This window comes from Pongo abelii, chromosome 7 (assembly GCF_028885655.2).
Source record: "Pongo abelii isolate AG06213 chromosome 7, NHGRI_mPonAbe1-v2.0_pri, whole genome shotgun sequence".
Taxonomy (NCBI): Eukaryota; Metazoa; Chordata; class Mammalia; order Primates; family Hominidae; genus Pongo; species Pongo abelii.
The window spans coordinates 140370611-140394363 of NC_071992.2; the positions used below are offsets into that span (position 1 = coordinate 140370611).

The 23753-nt window shown below is 43.5% G+C and overlaps 1 protein-coding gene and 1 long non-coding RNA gene across 2 annotated transcripts in view; one reads left to right on the forward strand and one right to left on the reverse strand.

The window, feature by feature from the left end:
* Positions 1-23753, forward strand: part of FER1L6 (fer-1 like family member 6) — a 206741-nt gene that overhangs the window by 130572 nt on the left and 52416 nt on the right. The window contains exons 21-28 of the mRNA XM_054518809.2: positions 1763-1897; positions 5557-5706; positions 16070-16180; positions 16438-16599; positions 17755-17932; positions 20248-20474; positions 22319-22441; positions 23668-23707. Coding sequence (XP_054374784.2) covers positions 1763-1897; positions 5557-5706; positions 16070-16180; positions 16438-16599; positions 17755-17932; positions 20248-20474; positions 22319-22441; positions 23668-23707 — 1126 coding nt within the window. The remainder of the gene's footprint in view (positions 1-1762; positions 1898-5556; positions 5707-16069; positions 16181-16437; positions 16600-17754; positions 17933-20247; positions 20475-22318; positions 22442-23667; positions 23708-23753) is intronic.
* On the reverse strand, positions 1855-16084 carry LOC129047530 (uncharacterized). Its single transcript, XR_010141297.1, has 3 exons — positions 14688-16084; positions 11065-11192; positions 1855-3695 (listed from the first exon to the last, which is right to left on the reverse strand). It is a non-coding gene; the product is annotated as an uncharacterized LOC129047530 (long non-coding RNA).

The following is a 23753-nucleotide window of genomic DNA, read 5'->3' on the forward strand; positions in this document are numbered from 1 at the left end:
AATGAATGAGTGAATGAACAAATGCTGGCCTCTGGAATCTTATCAAGTGGTATTTACAGCCCAGTGCCAAAGAAGATACCAAAATATTTCTATAGGAAAGATGCTGTGAAGATCATAAATTGCTTTGGTATCACGCTGTCGAGTGCATGCTACAAGACAGATCACATTTCTATTTTGAAAAGCATCATAAAAACACGGTTCTTTGTGATGTCACTGACACAGGGTAACTTTGCATTGCAGCTTTTTAACTTCTGTTATTTGTTGGTTGAAGCCATTCATTCCCTATTGGAAAAGTTAGATTTTCTCTGAAACGTTTAAAATCTTGTTGTGTGTCAGACATAAAGTACCCTAAAAGTGAAAAAGCAAGAAGAGAAGGCAATTGTGAAAATGCACAATATTTTTATGACCCACATAAAGAAGAGCAATAAAAATATTCCTTTGTGACCACAGGGCAAATGACTTAATGCTGTGACTAGAAATGACTTGATGTAAAACGCTGAGATGACAGTTGATATGAGTTTTGGAGTCCAGGCCAGGTCTCTCTCCAGACTTCCCTCCTAGATTTAACAGTGACAGACAAAGGCACAGTTCAGAAACTTCCCCTGGACCCAGCGGCTGCTGTGATACATTCACCTATGAAATCACTCATTTGCCTGGAAGAGAAAGAAAGGTGGTTTTGAACTCTTTCCAGGACTAGTCTCCTGCATTAATGGAACAGCTTCTGCCCAGGTGCAGGGTCCACTTGCCCTGCAAACAACTCCAGTCTTCAGCTGTGTGAAATTGAGAGGTTTCCAAACATCCAATTAACTAGAGAAGAAAATGCAAGACCAAATATGCCCTCCCTTCTGAGGGCACCACTTAAATGGCCTATGAGGGGGCTGTGAGCCACTTCTAGGCAAGATGCTCATGGTCTGAGGGCAATTATGCAGATTATTATCCTCTGTATCCTTTGACTTCTCCATCTGTATAATGGTACAGTCTACTATCAGTGTAAGAAAGATGTCATGCAAAATGGTGAGGGTGGTTTTGAAAACCTTCATCTATTTAATTCAGTCAATAACCACAAAACAGTAGAATTCCACATAAGGAATATTAGGTCAAATACCCAACTTTAGGATATTTGATGACAAAATTGTATTTGCTCCCAAGTCAAGAATCATTTAATCTCCCTAATCCTCCATGTTCTCATTCATAAAATGGAGATAATATTAGCATCTACGTGGTGAGAGTGGATGAGGTTAGCAGCCTGCCTGGGCTTTGCTGCCAGATGGTCCAGGTGGAATCTCAGTTCTGCCACTTGCTGGCTCTGGACAAGTGAGCCTCAGTTTCCTGATCTGGAAAACGTGTGTAAATAACTGAACCCAACTCCCAGAATTATTTTGAGGGTTGAATGAGACAGTGCATGTGAAATTCAGTGCCCAGCACACCATAAATGCTCAAAAAAGTGGCTAGTGTTATCATTGGCACTACTGTGAGGACTGAGCTGAAAGTATGTATGCAAAGAGGGTGTTAAACATTGTAGGGGCTCTGCTCATGAAACTTAAGAATGTACGCTCCTCCGCGGTTGGGAGTCTTTGTGTTCCCTAGCATTGTTTAGTACATAGTAGCTGCTCAGTTTACATAGTCACTTGAATATTGAATGGTGAGCAATCACAATGATGATGTGTTCTCTTTCCCCTGTATAAGTATTTGATGAATGAACCTTACAGCCCCTATAACTCAATTGAATTATCTTTTGCTTTTCTTTGGTCCCTCCTTCCAGATAATCTCCCAGACCCTCTCTCCGACCTGGAACCAAATGCTGCTATTCAATGATTTGGTGCTGCACGGAGACGTGAAGGAACTGGCAGAGTCCCCGCCCTTAGTGGTGGTGGAGCTGTATGACAGCGACGCTGTGGTGAGTGTCCCCCTGGGCCTGCGCTGACCACACCTCATAAAAAATGCCACGTTGAACTCACTCACTTTATTTTAAAGTAAATAAAGTCCTGACGCTGTGAGTGGTGAGAACACTACAGGTACCTAGAGGGAAACTTGACCTCTGAAAACAATTCAAAGAACCAAAAAGATTGGTGATGATCATTTGCTTTACTAAAAGAGTTTTTCACTGACTTCCATTTAAATGGCAATCAAAATTGGATCTGGTTTACAGAACGTCAGTCTACACACTTCTTCAGGAATGTGATACTTGTATAAAGCAACCTGCAACTGTACCCAGCCTCCAGCTAATTCCAGGTCCTATTGCTGTTTAATAAAAATGTCCATGCCTTTTGGAAACAGGAGGTTTTTACTGATCTCACCTGGCTGAAAAGAAATGGATGGGTATTTTCTCAGCCTTTCTGTGTTTCTTTCTCTCTTGCTTGTTGCTTCTACGCCCTACACAACACATTCATCTCTATCCCTTTTCTTTTATGATGTGAACCAAACCTCTTCTTCTCCAAAGATGTTTGTGTGCTGAACCCTTGGATAGAGCCAAAAGCTTACTGGAGGATTTTTTTAACTTACACAAATAGTCTTTTCTTAAATTAGGTAGTCTAAAATGAAAGGAAAGGGTTTGTTTCTTTATTTAATGTCTCTACCTCCTCAGGAGGTTGCAGAAGCACAAATAAGTAAAACAGTAGTTCCAGGAAGCCTGCCTAAAGCTTCCCCACCTCCTCGCAGTACTCCTGACAGCCCCTGTCTTTGGGTCAAGGTCAGGAGGGAATCAAGAAGTTAGCATCACAGAAGGGGAGCAGAGACCTTGGTGACCATGGAGACCATGAAGTTCCCATCTTGCTTTCTAGAGGAAGAAACAGACATAGAAAGCTCAAATACCTTCTTTAAAGTCATAGTTGGTTGAAGGCTGAACCAGGTCCCCTGTGCCCACTTTTGCCTGTACAGGTGGTAGAGGCTAGTGTAGCAGTCTCTCCCCTATATATCCACATTCTAGCCCTCCAAGCCACTCCCTCCCTCTGGGCCCCATTCCCCTATCTATAAATTGGGGATAGATGCATATATTTATGGAAGAGGATTTCTACTATGTAGCATGTATAGATGTTCTGTAGGGAAGACCACAAAATAACTACCTTTTCAATTTTGTTCTTAACAACATGCTTTCAATTGTTAGTGTTTATTTTCTATGCAGAAAACAATAATAGCAGTAGAGCGTCTTTGAACACTCTGCTAGGAAAAATCAGGTGACAGCAAACATTCCAAAGATCTGCAGGACAGGGCACCATTGTGGTTGGGAGCACAAACTTTGGAGCCAGGCAGCCTTCAGTTTTAGCTCTCACATCTGCTACTTTCTAGCTCTATGCCCTTGGGCCAGCTGCTCAACCTCTGAACGCCTCATGCCTAAAAAAGAGTTAAAAATAATACCTTTCCACAGGATCATGAGGACCAAAGGAATGTTGTATAGGCTTTGCATAGTGATTGGCATACAAGTGCCTAATATGTAGTAATGACGAAGATGATTGATATGTTTAAGTGATGGGGGAGTCCTGCCCTATTTTTCTTGGTAGTAAACAAGGATATTAAAATATTTTCGTATGTATGTATGTAGGCCACAGTCCTGTTACACTAACCTGCTGGGCTGGCTGTGTTTCCCTTTGCTGTTCCATTTTTTTCCATTTCCCTTCCAGATCTCCATTCAGCAGTGGCTTTTCCTGGCCCAACCCTAAGCCAAGCCCTTTATGGAGAAATTCAGCTGACATTATTGACTTTAAAGGGAAAAAGAAATGTGGGAGAGAAAGGAATATGAAAATACACACTTTGCTCCCAGAGAAATACATGTAGACATGCAAAAACTTTTGTTTACCCTTGTGCGCTGCAGCTAACCAGGGCCCAAAATATGGTGATGCTCAGATTAATGGAATCAGAATCTGCTGGACCCATGCTTCCAGTCTAGAACCTTACCTCATTTCCCAATGGCCTTATAAGAATCTGCTGGTTCTGGAATAAATGAGTTTATATTTGGAAAATTGGTTGCTTGGGCTACGTTTACTCTTTTGTTTCCAGGGCTAATTTGAATTAACCATTCCCAGCTGGGTTAATGAACAAATCGTTAGGCAGATCACTGATTTCCTAGCCAGCTGCCCTAACTCCACCCATCCCCAAAATAGGTCTGTCTCCACTAGTGGACACCAGCAGGCAGCTTTGTTTTCAAGTGTGGTTGAACAAAAGCCTGGTTTCCACCTCAACCAAGTTTCCTTCTACAGCTGGGGTTGCACATATTGCTTCAGGAGTCCAGAGACAATGAAGCAGTGTGACTGCTAAAACCCAGCCTCAGCCAAAAAGAGCAAGGGCACTGACCTTGGATGGCAGAGGTCATTTATCCAACAGCTTTCACTCAACCAGCATGCATTGAGTATCTGCCCTGTGCCAGGGGACACAGCAGTGAATAGCGCAGGCAACTCTGCCCACAAGGAGCTTATATTCTAGCAGTTCTTGAGACAAATAGCACAGCAGAATGACTGCGCAGCCCTATGCTGCCTCTGGGGGAATGTGCACACAGTCTTGCAAGAGGCAGGAAGCAGAGCCATAGCATCACATAGTTCTTATAGAAATATACGGCCTACATACATACATACAAAAATATTTTAATATCCTTTTTTACTACCAAGAAAAATAGGGCAGGACTGCCCCATCACTTAGACATATCGATCATCTTCATCATTACTATGTATTGGGCACTTATATACCAGTCCCTATGTAAAGCCTATATAACATTCCTTTAGTCCTCATGATCCTATGGAAAGGTATTACTTTTAAATCCTTGTTAGGTGTGAGGCGTTCAGAGGTTGAGCAGCTGGCCCAAGGGCATAGAACTAGACCGTGGCAGATGTAAGAGCTCAAACTGAAGTCTGCCTGGCTCCAAAGCTCGTGCTCTCAACCATAGTGATGCCCTGCCCTGCAGATCCTTTGGAATGTTTGCTGCCACCTGATTTTTCCTTTTCCCCTTCCAGTCTTCCCTGGATAATTATTTTAACTATATCCTACTGAGCTCAATATATGAGGAGCTAGCCCCTAAGATAGCTTTGGGCCAGAAAGCCCCCAGGATGACCACCCCTGCCACCTTTTTTTTTTTTTTCTTTTTTCTTTTTTTGAGATGTCTCTCTCTGTCACTAGGCTGGAATGCAGTGGTGCGATCTCAGCTTACTGCAACCTCCACATCCCAGGTTTAAGCAATTCTCCTGCCTCAGCCTCCTGAGCAGCTGGGACTACAGGTGTGCACCACCATGCCCAACTACTTTTTGTATTTTTAGTAGAGACAGGGTTTCACCATGTTGGCCAGGATGGGCTTGATCTCTTGACCTCATGATACACCTGCCTCGGCCTTCTAAAGTGCTGGGATTACAGGCCTGAGCTACCGTGCCCAGCCAGGATGACCCTTTTAGGAGCATGAGTGGAACCCACTGCTCCCCAGACCCATGGAAATGGGCAAGAGGAGCTTGGCAGGAGAAGAGAGTGAGACACGGATACTGATGGTTTTGTGGAGGTTATTTGTAAAACTGCATTGATGTGGATCAGACCAGGTAATTAATGATCAGGAAATACAAACTCATTTCTTTTCTTCTTTAGGGGAAGCCAGAATATTTGGGTGCCACAGTGGCTGCTCCTGTTGTGAAGCTGGCTGACCAGGACTATGAGCCCCCCACGTTATGCTATCACCCCATCTTTTGTGGGAATCTTTCTGGAGGGGATCTCCTTGCTGTATTTGAACTGCTGCAGGTGAGTGAACCAGATGTGGCACCAGATCTATCAGGTCTACCTGGCCAGAGAAGTGGCCTCACCAGAAGTGCCACTTCAGTGAAGCTGTGCCTGATCCCTTGCTGCAATCCCACATCTGAATGTGTCTCCTGGGGACCTGAGAGGTGCACTTAAGAACTCAGGTGACTTGGACTATTGCCAGATACCCTGAGCTTATAAGTCAGAATCTCAGGATGAAATATTCTTGCGGGTTTAGCCAACGATGCTTGAGCAGCCGTGTGTGCAAGTTCCTGAGCTCCACGCAGGCCATGAAAGGATACAAAACAGAGAGGAAGCAAACATATGTGGGCACTTACCACGTGTCTGGTGTGGTGATTGTTGTCTCGTATACCTTTCATCACACTAAAGCTCCCTCAGTCCTGCTGAGGTAGGTATTATGATTCCCATTTTACAGATAGTAAATTTAGGATTAAAGTGATTGACTGACTTATCACACAGCTGGGTGAACTGAGTTGACCTTAGACCTTTAAGGCCTTTTGCTCCTTACACTATACGGTTTTGCAAAGACAAAGAGATCTTAGTCCTTCCCGCTAAGACCAAGGGGGATTTATAAACGTGTGTCTGGGGAGACTTTTTCAGAAAGCAGAAGCAGGTATTGGGAAGAGAAGCTGAGTCCCTGAAGTCCAGCAGTCTAGGAAAGGAACACACAGGATGTGGAGAGAACCTGGAGAAGAAGTGAGCAGGTTGAGGGGCCTGTAGCAGAGATTTCTCCCCTTGACCTCCTACTCACTGAGGCACCAGGAGGCGCCTGGTGGTACTTTGCCTTTTAGTCAGATCAACACCTCTGTCTTAGGCTGCTTAGGCTGCTATTATATAATAGAATTCTATAGACTGGGTAGTTTAAACTATAAATGTTTATTTTTCACAGTTCTGGAGGCTGGGAAGTCCAAGATCCAGGTGTCAGCAGACCTGGCATGACTGGTGTCTTCATGAGACCAAGAGAGAGAAGTTATCTCTCTTGTGTCTCTTCTTATCAGGACACGAATCCCATTCATGAGCGTTTTGCCCTCATGACCTCATTGCTTCCCAGAGGCCCCACTTCCAAATCCTATCACATTGGGGTTGGTATTTTAACATATGAATTTTGGAGAGTCACATTCAGTTCATAACAATGTCTATATAGGTAAGCCTAGTTTTCAGAAATTCCAATTTAAAAACAAAACAAAAAACATCAAATAAAGCCAAAACTCAATTAGTATAGAAACCAGAAGCCAAGCATTCCTAACACAAAGAGAACGAGTTAAGAATGAAGGTGCTAGAGCTAGCATCCTCATTGGGATTTTAGACTTTGAATGGGATTAATGCCCTGATAAGAAGAGACAAAAGAGAGATAACCTCTCTCTCTTGGTCGCATGAAGATACCAGTCATGCCAGGTCTGCTGACACCTGGATCTTGGACTTCCCAGCCTCCAGAACTGTGAAAAATAAACATTTATTGTTTAAACTACCCAGTCTGTAGAATTCTATTATATAATAGCAGCCTAAGCAGCCTAAGACAGAGGTGTTGATCTGACTAAAAGGTAAAGTACCACCAGGCACCTCCTGGTGCCTCAGTGAGTAGGAGGTTAAGGGGAGAAATCTCTGATACAGGCCCCTCAACCTCATAGTAGAAATCTCAGTTTCACCATTTATTAGTGTGTGGCCTTGTGTAAGCTACTTAATCTGGGTTTCACCTGCAAAATGGGGATTATAGTCAATCTATCTAAAGTGCCTGGCATGGAATAAACACTCCACAAATAGCTATTTAAGCTGAAAATGATGCCTGAGAATATTAAAGCAAGATGTCCAATTCTACCATGTATTTCAGGTAAAGGAACTGAGCTGGATAGAAAGGTAATTACTTGCTCAATATGGCAGGTGAGAGCCTAGAATCCAGAGAGTCCCACCACAGCTGGGGATTCTGGGGAGCATAATGAGGAAGGGAGCAGCTTTGGGGTTAGACACACTTGTATTCAAACCCAGAACCTGCCCAGGTCTACAGCCTTGGGGTTGCACACGGCTACAGTGATGAGTTCTTAAGCTCATCTTATCAAAGACTTTGAGTGTGGTCTAGTTTTTGCTCCATGTAAGGGAGAAAATTTTGAGGATGGAATGGCTGCCTTGGAGAAAGAGTGAGCTCTCTGTTAGGGGAGCTGAGGCTGGGTGAGAGTTCTTGGGGGAATGGATTAGCAGGAATTCAAGCATTGGCTCTAGTTCCACAATGACTGCAGCCTAGGAGGGTAGGACTAGAAAAATCTTTGTCTTACAAATCTGAAAACCAAATGGGATTCTAATAGAACCAGATCTAGTCAAATAGATTTGTGTTGCACATGAAAATGGACTATCAGAACTGAATGTAAACTTCAAAACTGTTGGTCCAGTCCTAAGTGAGAATCCTGTTGATTTTAGACTTTCAATGAGTGATTTTAGGTCAAAACCAGCATTAAATAGTGTTGGATTGATATGAAGGGAGTTTTGCCACGTTTTATCCTTCTAACTACTTCTAGAAGAAAGCCACTTTTGATGTTAATGTGTCTCGAATATCTCTCAACTTGAAACCTCCCTTTTTAATAAGAGATAGCACAGGTTGCAGGCACAGTCCCTTCCTAAAGAGATCAGTGACACCTATGAGAACATTTTCCAAAGTCTGCCTCTTGGAACACCAGTCCCTCCAAATACAGTAAAGAGAAAGTTTAAGAAATGCTTCACATTGGCCAAGTGTGGTGGCTCACCCCTGTAATCCCAGCACTTTGGGAGGCTGAGGAGCACAGATCACCTGAAGTCAGGAGTTGGAGACAGCCTAACCAACATGGAGAAACCCTATCTCTACTAAAAATACAAAAAGTAGCCAGGCGTGGTGGTGCACGTCTGTAATCCCAGCTACTTCGGAGGCTGAGGCACCTGAATCGCTTGAATCCAGGAGGCAGAGGTTGCCGTGAGCCGAGATCGTGTCACTGCGCTTCAGCCTGGGTGACAGAGCAAGACTCTGTCTCAAAAAAAAAAAAAAAAAAAAAAAAAGCATCACATTGCATATTCCAATAACACTATTTTGTTTCATTGGTTTTATTTTTAAAGTGACTTTCCATTTCTGTCAAGTAGTACTTGTTTTACCTTGCAAGATGAAGTTTCCTTTTCAAAAATAAAAGTGTCGAATAAAAAAGATGGTTGTGAGATGTACAAGTGGTAAAGGTAGTCGTGGAATGGCTGACTTGGGAAAATGAGATCTAGTCCAGCACTCCCATTTTGCATGTGAGAAAGCTGAGGCTCAATGCTAACTGAACTGGATTCAGTCAACTCTCTTTTCACTACACAATGCTGTCCTAATAAGTGCTCTGGGTCTGAGAGCCTGCATCTGCCAATGAAGGCTGGACTGGTGGATCCCCAAATGCTCTCTGTGGGCTCAGCTGTCTGGGTTCTGTAGCCCCACCTCTCACCCTCCCTCCTGAGGTTGACAGCATTTCTCAAGCTTTCTTGTCACTGTATTTGGAGTGGGCTGAGCCCTGAGCTGGGCACACTGGTGAGAGACCCTGCTGCTTCCTGACAGCCGACTTAAGTAAGCACTGTCAGAGGTAAGTAGCCTGAGATACAATTCATTAGGATTTCATTAGGACTTCTTCTCATTTGATCACTTGTTCAAAAAGTAATTTGATCACCAGCATGACTGTCTTAGCATGTGGATCTCATACATACTGAGAAGACGGGGGCTGGAAAATGCCTTCATTTGTTACCAGCTGTTCTCAGTTTTCATTTGTGGATGTCTGGCATCAGTTTCTCTATCTCCATTACTGAAACTGCCCTTGCTCAGAAGGATTTAGAGGCGGGGAGGATCACTTAAGCCCAGGAATTTGAGACTAGCTTCAGCAACATAGTGGGATCCCCATCTCTACAAAACATAAAAATTCAGCTGGGTGTGATGGCACATGCTTGTGGTTCCATCTACTCGGGAGGCAGAGGCGGGAGGATTACTTGAGCCTGGGAGGTTGAGGCTGCAGTGAGAGCATGATCACAACACTGCATTCCAGCCTGGGCAGGAGAGCAAGAGGCCCCGTCTCAAAAACACATGAAGGATGTAATACCTTTGTTCTCCTATACACCAGACTGAATTCATTATTTTTACTTCCCTCCTCTATCCAAGTTAGCTGCCCCCTGCCCTTCCTACCCTGATTCATAGCCCCGTTGTTCTCCCAGACACTCCAGCTTGAAAATTCAGTAAGCCTTAAATTCTTTACACCATGTCTTTATCCACAGCCAGGCCCGCCCCGTACATTGTTCCTTGAATGGTTCCCATCCCCTGTTCCCATGGGTTCTTTTAGTGCTCATCTGAATGTTACATTGGCCTCCTTGCTGGGTTACCGGCCTTCTTTACTTTTCCTGTTCACTCCATCCTCCACATTCCTTCCAGAATACCAGTTGGTGTTACCACCCTGCTCTCCAGAAATCTTCAGTGGCTCTTACTTCTTACCATCAGGAACATTCTCAAAGTCTGGGTTTTTTTTTTTTGGAACATCACTCCCTCCAAATACAGTGACAAGAAAGCTTGAGAAATGCTTTATATCACATCTCTCTTGGGGATCTGAAATGCCAGTTACCATGGTAAAGAAACTGAGAAGTCCTGCCACAAAGAACTTTTTTTAACTTCTTTTTCAAAACTTGATATTTCCCAAATGTATTTGACCACAAAACATTTTTTCATGATAAGTGTTAATATTCCCTGAAGAGGAAATCTGCCCCATAGGAGACTGTCACATTTCTGTAGCCTGGCTGTTGAGCTGTCCTGAAATTTGTCCTCAGACTACTTTTGTAGCCTCACATTTTAGCTGCATGGTTAACTGGGCAACCATGCAACTAAGCGGGCAAAGAGCCTTTAGATGCGGAGGGAAGAGCAAATTCCAGACCATGAAGCCTCACTATGCCTGGCATGCTCAAGGAGGTCAATGCGGCTGGAATGGACAAATGACAGGAAGCGGGAAGGCGACGAGGCCAGTGGGAAAAGATCACATGGGGCCTGGTAAGGACTTTGGCTTTTATTCTGGGAGAGATGGGAAGCCAAGAGAGTACTCTCGGCACAATGACTTAATGTTGCAACGCGAAGATGCCAGATCTAGTGTATTCCGAAGGGGCAAGGAGAGAAGCAGAAAGGCCCGTTGGGAGACTCTTAAAGTTACTCAGATTGGAGATAAAGGCACCTTGAATCAACGTAGCCATGGAAAGGAAGAGAGGTGGGCTCTGCATATATCTTAAAGGTAGAGTCTTTTGGATCGGCTGATGAGATTTGACATGTGAGGTTTATCTCCACATCACACAGAAAAGCCCACAATATTTTACACATCATAGACTCACCGTGAAATATTTTATCGGAGCCTGGTGGTTCACGCCTGTAATCCCAGCACTTTAGGAAGCTGAGGCAGGAGGATCGTTTGAGCCCAGGAGTTTAAGACCAGCCTAGGCGATATGGCGAGACCCCATCTCTACAAAAAATAAAAAATTAGCTGGGCGTGGTGGTGGAGTCTGCAGTGAACTATGATCATGCTACGGCATTCCAGCCTGGGTGATAGAGCAAGACCCTGTCTTGAAAAAAAAAAAAATGCATCTATTTACTCATTCAATGAACAAACATTCATGGAATTCTGTGTGTGAGCCAGATTTCAACTGTTGGGCCATTCCCTGGGCCCCTCACAGCGACGTCCCCTTCTGCAATCTCAGAACTATCTGTTGTTATTCACACTTTGGCATTCTTTTCCATTCTCCATACTTAGAACACTCGTTTCCCCTACTTTTATAATGTTTCTCTTGTTTTCAGAACCCCCTCTGTCCTATTACAGTTTTCCTCTCCTCTGCTGTTTGAATGTTCTCCTTCTGGAAAGTCCACCTCCCTTTCTTAGAATGTTTTGCTTCCTGTGTTGATTTCCTATTGCTGCTCTAACAAATGACCACAGACATGGTGGCTTAAGACAACCCAATTTGTTATCTTACAGTTCTGCAGGTCAGATGTTTGAAAGGGTCCCTCATTGGGGCATCAGCAGGTCTGTGTTCCTTCTGGAGGCTCTGGGGGGAAATCTGTTTCCTTGTCTATTCTGGTTTCTGGGATTGGCCTGCATTCCTTGGCTGGTGGGCCTTCCTTTACCTTCAAGCCAGCCAGATGGCTTCTTCAAGTCTCTCTCTCTCATTGTCTCTTTCTCCCCCCAACCTCCCGTCTCTACTTCCATTATCACATCTCTTCCTACTCTGACTCTCCTGCTGCTGCCTCATAAGGACCCTCAAGAATACATGGGGCCCACCCAGATGATCCAGGATAAACTCCTCATTCCAAGAGCCTTAATTTAATCACATCTGCCACATCCCTTTTTGCCATTTAAGGTAACATACTTATAGTCTCTGAGGATTAGGATGTGAACAGCTTTGGGAGTCATTATTTTGCCCAACCCACTTCCCAATTCCTAGAAATATCTCAGCCTACCTACAGGGTTAGTGCACTACACAGCCCCGCAAGGGGCCACTGCTATTCGGTCTATGTGGCTGGCCCCCTTACGGTTGTGCACTGTGCAGCCTCCATGGATTTATGTGTTAACTCTGCCTGCTTAGAATCCATTCTTCCTTTTCATTCAACTTTCTAGGACTCTTTCTCTTACCATCATGTGAATGTTCTCTAATTTTTTCATTTGTTCTTAATCTTCTTTCTCTATGTGGTATAGATTTAACCTAAGTTCTATTGGCTTAAAAAATGAGATATTCTTCTCTGATGCTTGGCACTCATTAAGTCTTCTCATTAGAGGTCTGAGTTAGATGATTTAATTAGCTTCAGACAGCGTCTCTGTGTGATCTTTCTCCCTGTTTTAAAGGTAAAGTGTCATTAACTGATTATTGCCCTGCTAATGAAGACTTTGCGGAAGGCATCCACCCTAAAATAGGCTTAGTGAGGGGTCAGGAAGGGAAAGCTGGCTGATCCTTACATATTATTAAGAACTTCCAGGCCAGGCACAGTGGCTCACACCTGTAATCAGCACCCTTGGGAGGCAGAGGCAGGTGGATCACCTGAGGTCGGGAGTTCGAGACCAGCCTGGCTAACATGGTGATACCCCGTCTCTACTAAAAATACAAAATTAGCTGGGCGCGGTGGCGCGCAATTGTAATCCCAGCTACTCAGGAGGCTGAGGCAGAAGAATTGCTTGAAGCCGGGAGGCGGAAGTTGCAGTGAGCAGGGATTGCACCACTGCACTCCAGCCTGGGTGACAGAGTGAGACTGTCTCAAAAAAAAAGAAACAAACAAAATCTTCCAGTAGAGACCCTGCTCAAGCCCTCAAGACAATCTCCTCAAGTCACTAACTTTATCCCGGAGCTCACACTTACCTCTTCTGGTGGTTCTGGCTTTGCCATAATCTCACTATTTGATGTTGGGCCCATTACATTTCCTCTTAGGTTTTTTTGTTTTGTTTTGTTTGCCTGGGTTGGAAACAATTTTCTTTCAGCTGAAGATATTATTCCATTGTTTGGGCTGTGCTTTCTCTTTTGAGAGGTTGGTTATTATTCTTATTGTTGCTCCTTAAAAAGTGATCTTTATTTTTTTTCCCTCATCTGATTGTTTTTAAGGTATTTTTCTTTATTTTTGGTTTTTAGCAGTTTTACTATGTTGTAATAAAGCACAGTTTTGTTTTTATCTTGTTGGATTTTATAGAGCTTTTAAAACCCTGGCTTGATGTTTTAAATTAGTTTTGGAAAATTGTCAGCCTTTATCTCCTCAAAGATTGCTTCTGTCCTGTTCTATTCCTCCTCTTTTCTCTCCCTTTTCTCCTCTCCTTGCCTCACCTCTTTTAGCCTGTCCTCTGTGACTCCAGTTACATGTATATTAGACCTTTTAATTAGATACTCTGTGCCTCTTCTTTTATGCATTGTCTATCATTTTGTCTCTCTGAGCTTTATTTTATCCACAATATGGCCTATCTTCCAGCTCATTTCTCCTGCCTCTTTTTTAAAACCTATTCACTAAGTTCTTCTTTCCAGTGACTAAATTTTCAGCCATACAATTTCCATTTCTTTTTTCATTATAGATTTCATTTATCTATTGAAATTTTTTATCTAGTTTCTTATTGAACAGATTAAGCATTGTTACTTTAAAGTTCATGTCTGATTACCACATTATCTGAATCCTGAGTCTTTCTTCGCTTAGTTTCTCTTGTTAATCACATTGTCTTATCTCTGTGCATGCCATATTTTATTGCATGCTAGACATTTCTACATAAAATATGTAGTGAGCTAGTAAGTGATGGAGCCCAAGTAACCACTGTACTAAAGATGAGAAATAATAGAAATATAAATTATGAGCTGAGGGAGACAGAAAGGAGAAAGGCTTCTGAGCATCAGTGATTTTTCAGATGGGCAGGGCTGGGACTAGGGTCATGCATGACCCTAAGAGTGAGTGCCTCCTTAACTTTTGTACCCTGTGTGCCACACTGGTTCACCCTTGTCCTGGACCTGAAGCTGGACCTACTTTGAGGTCCTGATATTTTACTTCCATGGGGATATTAGAGCAGTTTGGCTTTCAGACCAACTACCCATCCTGCTCACCACCACTTCTTACTATTTTGTCTTTATAACAATCGCTTGTTTTTCCCTGGTCTATGTGCTGAGTAACTGCATATCACATGGTTTTATAGGCCAGCAACCAACCCATTTCACTGGGAAAAGCTTAATCTTGGCTGGTGGCAAAGTCATTTAATTGCCACAATGTTATAGGATTCTCTAGGGCTGTGTTGAGCTCTTAACAGCAATTTTCAGGCACTTACAAAGCAAAACTTCTTTGGCCATTTCCCAAGATACTTCAGCAGCCCCAGGATAAAACATATGATGCACATCTTGAGGCAGCCCCTCCTATGCCACCATCACAGCTGTTCTGTGGCTTTCCCTTTAAAGCCCGAGGGGCTATTAACTTTCCCAGTGAGGTGATGCTCGCAGGCTAAATTGCTCACCTCTTCACTGCCAGGCAGTGTTGGGCATTGCCATCCTCATTATTTACCAGCTTCTTGATCTGGGCTGGTGTATCCTGCAGCTTCATTACCTTAAGCCTATTTCACATTTGCAGTGTCTGCTCTCCTTTTTCTGAGCTTTCTTGTAATTAGCTTAACCACATCTGCTGTTGCCCACTAGAATATGTCTGTGAAAACGGAATGGTGATATATTTGCATTTTGCAGATTTTGATGCACAATTAGGCTTTTTCTAGCATACGGAGCATGTGGACTAATATGTCAGTCAACCAGTAAACATTTATCAAGAACTCACTGTACATGGAGGGGTTTGGAGAATGAAGTAAATAAAGACTTCCTATTGGCCAAGTCCCTGTAAATTGTTCAGGCAGACAAACAGCCCCAGTAAGGAGAACCACCTGCTCCAAAGCAATGTTTAATAGAACATCTGATTCCCAAGGAGCTTGATGGGTCATCTGGCCCAATATCTGAGGCTCAGAGAGGGAAAGTTACTTGTGCAGGGTCACACAGCAGAGCCTTATTTCTGGACTCAGTCCTCTAATTTCTTCACGAAATCTGCATAGAGGACATATTGCATCCAAAAGGCATTGAATGGTAGAAGCAGCTGGGATCGGGTCAGAAAAAGCTTCTTTTATTTTTTGTTTTCTTTGAGGAAACCTTCTTGAAAGATGCATGTGTCGAATCAGGTTTTGAGGCAGTGTGGGATGGCCTACACAGTGAAAAAGACCCTTTTCTCAGTAGAACTCTGTTAAGTCCTTTGTGTGAAATTTCAGCAAAGCTGAAATTGTCCTGAAGTTTCATTAACCCCAAGTGCACAAGAAGTGACAAGTTTTCATCTGCCTTCAAAACATTTCATTTTCTGCTTCACTGATTAGGATGTAGTCTCTGTTGGATTAAACGTACATCCTTTTTTCGTAGTATTTAGTAGTAGTAGTAGTACATAATGGCTTTTCTGGAGATCTTGACAGGTCTGAAGGGAGTGGGGATCATTAAGACTCAAACATTTGGAAACTGATAGAAGCTCCTTCTCCACCACCCTGCTGTGGTTCTTGTGTAATTTTAGTAAGTTGTAAAGACCATCTTCTGTATTTGTTTTTCTCTCTCCCCTCTATACTGTGAGCTCTGTGTTATTAGCCTTGTGGTACATCTTAAGTGCTCGCTAAATGTTGGTTACCCTTGTAAATGACTGCATTTATCAATTAATAAATAATTAAATATGGTAAAAGGCATGGTCCTTGTATTTTAAGCTGGAAACATTACTTTTGTTGGCAAAACAGTGAACATCTTACTGATGAGGTGGTTGTGTGGCACTGTTGCCTTCCCTGTGTCTCTTCAGCGTCTAACTCACACTTGCCTTGTGTGGTAGGTCCCTTCTTCCGGGCTGCAAGGCCTCCCACCCGTTGAGCCACCAGACATCACCCAGATCTACCCAGTTCCTGCCAACATTCGGCCAGTGCTGAGCAAATACCGAGTGGAGGTACGGGTCAGGGGAGGAGCTGAGTTGTTCTTTGGCACTCAAGGGCAGTGGCCCCACCTGAATTGTAGGAGCGGTCGTATGGAATGGGCGGGAGATCTAGAGAAAAAGAATGAGCCCTCAAAAAGCTGTGCAGTTCTTTCCTGGAGGAACACAGCATGGTTCTCAGGGAGTAGGTCTGACTTTTCCACACAGAGACAGGGCAGGCGTGGGGCTCCTCCGTGGATCAGTGGTGATGGCTCTGCTGGTTGTCTCCTCAGGTTCTCTTCTGGGGAGTTCGGGAAATGAAGAAGGTGCAGCTCCTCTCTGTGGATCGGCCTCAGGCTCTCATTGAGTGTGGAGGACAAGGTGTGAAGTCCTGTGTGATCCAGAGCTACAAGAACAATCCGAACTTCGGCATCCAGGCAGATGCTTTCGAAGTGGTGCGAGCTTCTCACTCTCCCGACCTGACTCATTCCTCTTTTTTCCAGAGATGAGATGTTTTAGGGTTTCAGATGTCCACTACCTGCGAGAAAGAATTAATTTAGTGAAAAGCCAGAATTTCAGAATGAGATAAAATAGACTTGTTGTTTTATTTTGAAACTTTTCCAGTGTGGATCATACAGCAGTCAAAGCAGGTTGACAAACTTTTTCCTAAAACAGTGGTTCCCAAAGTGTGGTCCCCAATTCATCAGCATCAGCATTACCTGAGAACTTGTTAGAAATGCTCATTCTCAGGCCTGGCTGTTCTGAGTTAGAAACTATTGCAGGGAGGGCCAGATGTCTCTGGTTTAACAAGGTTTCCAGGTGATTCTGATATATGATAAAATTTGAGAACCACTGGCCTAGAAAATACTGTAATAAAATTTATTTTAATGGCTACATTTTTTAAAAAGTATTTGTACTTAGAATGTCAGGAGTTTACATGTGAATTTATGCTTCTGAAGTGATTTTTTTTGACATCTGTGCTTTTATTTATTTCAATATTTCAGCATACTTTTTTGTGCTTTGATTTGAAACTAATTGCAAAGAAAAAATTGCTTCGCGCAGCCCAGCCTGCTCCACTGGACATATACCCCCAGTTAGCAAAGCCTACAATGGAAGAATGTGCACGGTGTTTGCAAATCTTTTGTATCAGGCTGCATTGAGTCTCGGGGGCCACCAGGGAAAACAGGTGGCTGGGGCACTGTCCCTTCACTCTCAGCTCTGTATTAAATGGCTCGACTTTCATCTCTTTTATATAATGGGCCTGGATAAGCTGTCATTGGAGATGAGAGTTCTGTTGGCAGATAATGACAAAATAAAGAGGTCTGAAAATGACCGTCAGAGAGAGTGCAGAGGTGAGAGATTTTTGTAATTTAAACCTGGGACAAATTGTTACTCAGGCAGACATCCTATTTGGGTGAATTACTCCCTGGCTTGGGAAGACGTGGCTCCAGAGTTTTGGCAATCTGCAGGACTGGCCACGAGGGACAGAATGGCAAGGCAAAGACAAGGGAGGCTGGATGCCCAGCTGGCTTTGGGTCTGCCCATGGAAGGGTCACCAGGGCTCAAGCAGCCAGGCCTAGCCCCTTCTTCATCTCAGCCTCTCTCTGCAGGAACTGCCTGAGAACGAGCTTCTGCACCCACCACTGAGCATCTGCGTGGTGGACTGGAGAGCTTTTGGGAGGAGTACCCTTGTGGGCACCTACACCATCAACTACTTGAAGCAGTTTCTGCGTAAACAAGAGCCCCTTGCCCCCATCACACAGGTGGATGGAACCCAGCTTGGGCATGGTGAGAAGCTGCTCCTAGATTTTGTAGCTGTAACTATAAAGTCATGGCGCCTGCAGAGTGCCTGCTGTGGGATTGGCTCAAAGAGGATGCCCCACAGCCAAGTGGCTGGGTAGATCTTTCTGATGAGCTTGCTCCTGCAGGGGCCTCTGCTTTCTTTGGCTGCCACACTCTTACTTTGACTCACATTGGGTCAGTAACTCTAACATGCCTTCCTTGAATATGACTTACGCTCCTTCCTGCCTCCATGCTGACATTTTACTTGGCTCTGTGCTTGATGTTGTTTTAGTTTGTTCAATTTTGGATCTCAGATACACAAAGTCGAGTTCATTGCACGTCTCAGTTCCATGCTCTACAATCATCACTGGTCTATTCAAAGATTCTCTCATTCTATCCACTGTCCTCTTTATTCCTTATCTCTAATCCCAGTGCCCTCCCCACTGCAGGCCCTACGCCATCATCCTTGTCAAATTTAAGTCGATTTAATCTACCTAAATAATATGATGCTATAATTTTCATTTGTTTTCCTATTCTTTTCACTCAATTCTCTGTTTTAAGCTCTATCCATATTGCTGTGTGTACATTAGCCTGTTACTATTACTCACTGCATCTACAACACTTTACTTTTCCTTTCCTCTCATATTAGACCCATTGACTACCTCAACTCCCCTTTCTATGATCAGTGCTGCAATGAATATCCCTGTGTGTGTTCCCTGAGGGAAGATGCTATGTGGGAATTTCTCTGGAACGTACACCCAGGGGTGAGATCACTAGGTCCCAGGAAATACGCACATGTATTTTCATTAATTAGTGCCGGGGGCACTCCAGAGAGCTGCACTGATCTACAGCAGTCTACATCAGTCTATACTGCCAGTTCTGCATTTGGAACCCCATTTTTCTCCTCTTCAGCAGCACCTGCTGTTATCCAACTTTCTAGATTTTTGTTTTGCTTTGGTTTGGTTTTAGTTTTTTGCTACCCTGTGGACATAAATTAGTATCTAATTTTTATTTTAACTTGTATTTCTCTGCTTGCTACTGTTTGCACACCCTTCATACCCTTGCTGCCATATTAATCTTCCTTCTGTGATGCCAGTTCATGTCCTTTGCCCATATTTTATGTGCTTTAATTTTCTTTTTGATTCACAAATTATTTGTATTTTCTAGATGTTAAAATCCTGTAGATTGTAGATATTGTTCATATCTTTTCCTAGTATGATAATTACTAACCTTGCCTATAATTCCTATCTATGAGCAGAAATCCTTAATTGAGATATACTCAGACCCCTCCATGTTTTAAACTTTATAGTTTATGTTTTTAGTCTTGTTTAAGGAATCTTTTCTCACCCCTTGGTGACAAAGATATTATCTTATATTTTCTTCTGCTAGCTTTATAGTTTTAGCTTTCTCATTTAGATCTTCAATCATCTGAATTTATATATGATTTTAAGTGGAGATGCAGCTACATTTTTCTCCATATAGAGCACCATTTTCCCCCCAAAGGGTCTGCTAACCTATCATTCATTTTCCCAATGATTTGTACTACCATCTTTCTCATAAACCAGTTGTCATACATCCCCTGTTCCATTTCTGAGATTTCTAGTCTGTCTCACTGGTTTCTTTGTGTCTATGCCCAGTAGATACCCATAAGAGTTTGTTGGGTTGAATTTGCTGTTGGAAAGTCAGCAAATGGGGAGAGAGAAACTCTGGAGTCTGTGGCAGCCATGGGGGTACCGAACTGGAAAATGTTCCTGAGTGCTGACTCCTACAGCATAAAACGGAGAGATGAGGACCATTGGCAGTGAAGGACAGCATTATAACCTTTCTAAGGCATCAGAAGCCCAGTTAAGAATCTCGTGAACTCTGGACATACCCCTGCTCCCTGCCAAGCACATGTACTTATGTGCCCAGAGTTCTGCCTACCGTTGGGGGCTTCATGGCTCTCTGGAGCTCCAAAGTCTCCCCAGATTAACACACAGCAGGGGGACAATCCCCCTAGACACAGAATCTGCACCCTAAACCTTGATTTTCATAATCCCAATGACCACGATTGATTAAAATTACTTTGAGGGATCAATAACAAATACAACCATTTATTGATGACCTATTATATGCCAGTTGCCTTACATCATGGTCTCATTTCATCCTCCCAGTGAGATGGGTATTTTTACTGTCATTTTATACATAAGAAAATGAGGTTCAGAAATATTAGCAACCTGACATAGTTGAATCCGGATCTGTCTGATTCCTAGTATTAGGTCCCTGAAATGACCACCCTGTGATGCAGCCCAGCTCCCTGACCTGATGTGCTTTCTTTTCAGAGATTTCAGATTCGCTAACAGCCACCGAGTCCTCTGGAGCCCACAGCTCCTCCCAGGATCCCCCAGCGGATCACATTTATGTGGATGTTGAGCCACCTCCCACAGTGGTGCCCGACCCTGCCCAGGCCCAGCCAGCCATCCTGGTTGATGTCCCTGACTCATCTCCGATGCTGGAGCCTGAACACACACCTGTAGCCCAGGAGCCACCAAAAGATGGAAAACCTAAGGTCAGACTAAAATCCCTCCCCATATTTACAAGGCTCATTGGAGTTTGCACTGGAGGCCTCAGACAATATGAAGTTGCTTGCAGTGTGACCATGGGCAAGCAGCTTCACATTTCTGAGTATTAGTTCATCCTTTGTAAAATGAGGATACTGATACCCACTCCACAGCTTTGTTATAGGATCAGAAAGTTAATGTGCATGAAATTAAAGTGCTGGTCAAATGTGACAGTAATATTTAATTGAACGGAAACTCTTCTTAATTCATTAGCTTGGAAAGGCCATGGGTTTCTTCCTCCAAGCGTGTTCCACAAATATTCAGGTCCTACTTTGTACAAGATCATATGGGACCAAGAAGATGCATCTTTTGGATTCTAAAGAGGAGTAAAATAGTTAGTGATGGTTCTGGAAGGAGAGATTGACAAGTACACAAAGAACCACAAAACAAGGATATAGTTAATCTTTCTAAATTATATATTTGAGTGAAAAATCTTGGTGTATCAATTGAATTAAAAGAGAAGGCCATTTTAAGAATGTCTTAAGGTGCCGGGCATGGTGGCTCATACCTGTAATCCTAGCACTTTGGGAGGCTGAGGTGAGCAGATCACTCGAGGCCAGGAGTTCAAGACCAGCCTGGCCAACATGGTGTAACTCCATCTCTACTGAAAAAAAAAAAAAATTAGCCAGGTGTGGTGGCACTCACCTGTAATCCCAGCTACTCCAGAGGCTGAGGCAGGAGAATCACTTGAGCCTGGGAGGTGGAGGCTGCAGTGAGCCGAGATCATGCCACTGCATTCCAGCCTGGGCAACAGAGCGAGCCTCCATCTCAAAAAAAAAAAAAAAAAAAGAAGCTCTTAAGGAACAGCCTGCCCAGCAAATGGTAAAGTCTGAAATAAAAAGAAGAGTGGAAAAGTGAGATAGATGCATGGACATTTGCACGGGCTGCTCTCATTTCATCCATGGTCAGCGACCCTCTGTGATGCCTTACCAGGTTTGCTGCATTCCCCTAGCATTGCACCTGTGACTTTCTGTTGACTTCTCGGATTCAGTGTTCATCATTCAGTGTTCATCTCAGATTTATCATAAAATTGTGAGCCTCAGCAGAGAAGAGATAATTTTTCAACATTTCCATATCCCCTGCAATCGATAGAGTGCCTGGGTCATAGTACGACTCAAGAGATGACTTGGCGAGTGAATGGAAGATGAATGCGTGATGAGTGCTGCATTCATAGGCTCCAGCAGGACACCCGTCTTCTCCCACGAATGCCACCTTTCTGCCACATGTCTATCACTCCCTCTCCTGCCACCCCATCAATTATGTGATAGAAGTCATTTACTTGTACCCATTCAAATCAGAAATGACACCAAAGAATTGCCTAAATTATGTACTTAATCCTCAGAACAGTTGTGGGTATTATTGTCCCTAATTGAGGAAACTGAGAATTACAACATTTATATTAATTGCTTAATGATTTATTACCCAGGTCTGTATGAAGCTAATGCCTTTTCTGCTATACTGCATTGCCTCATATAGTCTAGTTCTCATTTGTTGCATGCCTAGCTTCTGTACTATATCCAGTGTAGGACTGTGTCTAATTCTCCACACATCCTTAATGTCAAAAACAGTATCTCACATATGCTCAATAAATGCTAAATGAATGAATGAATGAATAGATTCTTGAACTTTCATTTGTGGAAGTGATACAGAGAGCTGCTATGACAAAACCAGTGGATACCTCTGTGTGTTTTCCAGTGTACACCTAAATGTTTTCTTCGTCACAAGCCGGTTGACCATCAGGATGCAGCCAAATAAGGTTGAACTAATAACCCATTCCCTCATCCCTTGCCAGGATCCCAGGAAGCCTTCCCGAAGGTCCACTAAGAGGAGAAAGAGGACCATAGCGGATGAATCTGCTGAAAACGTGATTGACTGGTGGTCTAAGTATTATGCCTCCCTGAAGAAAGCCCAGAAGGTAGAGTCTCTCCTACCTGTGGCAGTCAAGAGACTCAATAAGAAAACACAGCACCTTCTCCTACCCTGAGTCCTACATAACCTCCTTTTAAATGCCACTATACATAGACCCTACTCAGGTGTGGTTCTGTTAACTGCAGAAGGGTAAAAAGCCTGGAAGAACCAGAGATCCTGAATTACAAAATTCCTACTTTTTGGCTGTAGCTGGCCCTAGGACATAAGCTCTGCTGTAAATACTGGAAGGATGTTCAGTCTAGCATGGTATCAGGAGGATCTGCCCCCCCAGCCAGACTCAGGGGGGTCCAGCAGGGAGAAATGGGGTCTCTGGACAGGTGGGTATCAATGATTGGGGCCTCAGGAGATACCCTAGTGTAAGGACCCCAAGTCTTCAGCAGGATTCTAAGTTCACATGGGAAATTATCAAAGGCAGAGGTCTTGGCCTTAGGAAATACTATTATAAGTGGATTTACATAGCAAGAGCAGGGCCTCATGTCCATGGAATGAGACAGATCTAGTTATAAAGCTGGAGAGCCAGTGGGGAGTAGGCCTGGAGAGTCCGGCAAAAGCTCAGCAACTGGATATGGTAAGATTTCTCACCCCTGAGTACGAAAGGGAAGAAAAATTAGTCCAATGTTATATTTAATTGAATGTGCTTCTGCTTCTTCAGTTTGGAAAGGCTATGGTTGCATCTAGGACTATTTCTCAAATATTGATATATACCGAAAAAGCAAATGTTAGTCCCTGCCTCCAACCTCCCTCCTTTTGCTGCAATGGACACTATCACTTCCCGTGAGAACTCAGCTCTTTCCCCTTTCTCTGCTAACCTCCCCAACCTATGGTACCATCCCAAAGACCAGACACGCCAACAGACACAACTCATGGTGCAGATGAGGGAGATGCTCCAGGGAGGTGGAAAAATATTGGGGAGATAGTTTGCTTGCCTCATGGCTGAGAGGGTACTGCATATAAGGGACAAAGATGTCTATAGTTTGATCACACTTTTCTTGGATGTGCGGATACCTCTTTTCTAAGATAGGGCATCCTATTGGGCTTAACCCCCAGATCTTTACAGTGCGGCTTCATTTTGGGGAACTGCTTAGAGACTGTTTGAATACTCTTTTAAAATAGTGTCTCTGGGAATGCAGAGGGCTGAGATAATTGTTAGCAGTCAGAATTAATAAATCAAGTATTGCGGTGTCAATAATATTGTCTCCTCCTTTTTCAAAGGCAAAGGAGAGAAATCCCAAGGGAAAAAAAGGCAATACAGGTAAGCAGTTATTCTGAGCACATTTGTCCATAGCATAGGGCCATTG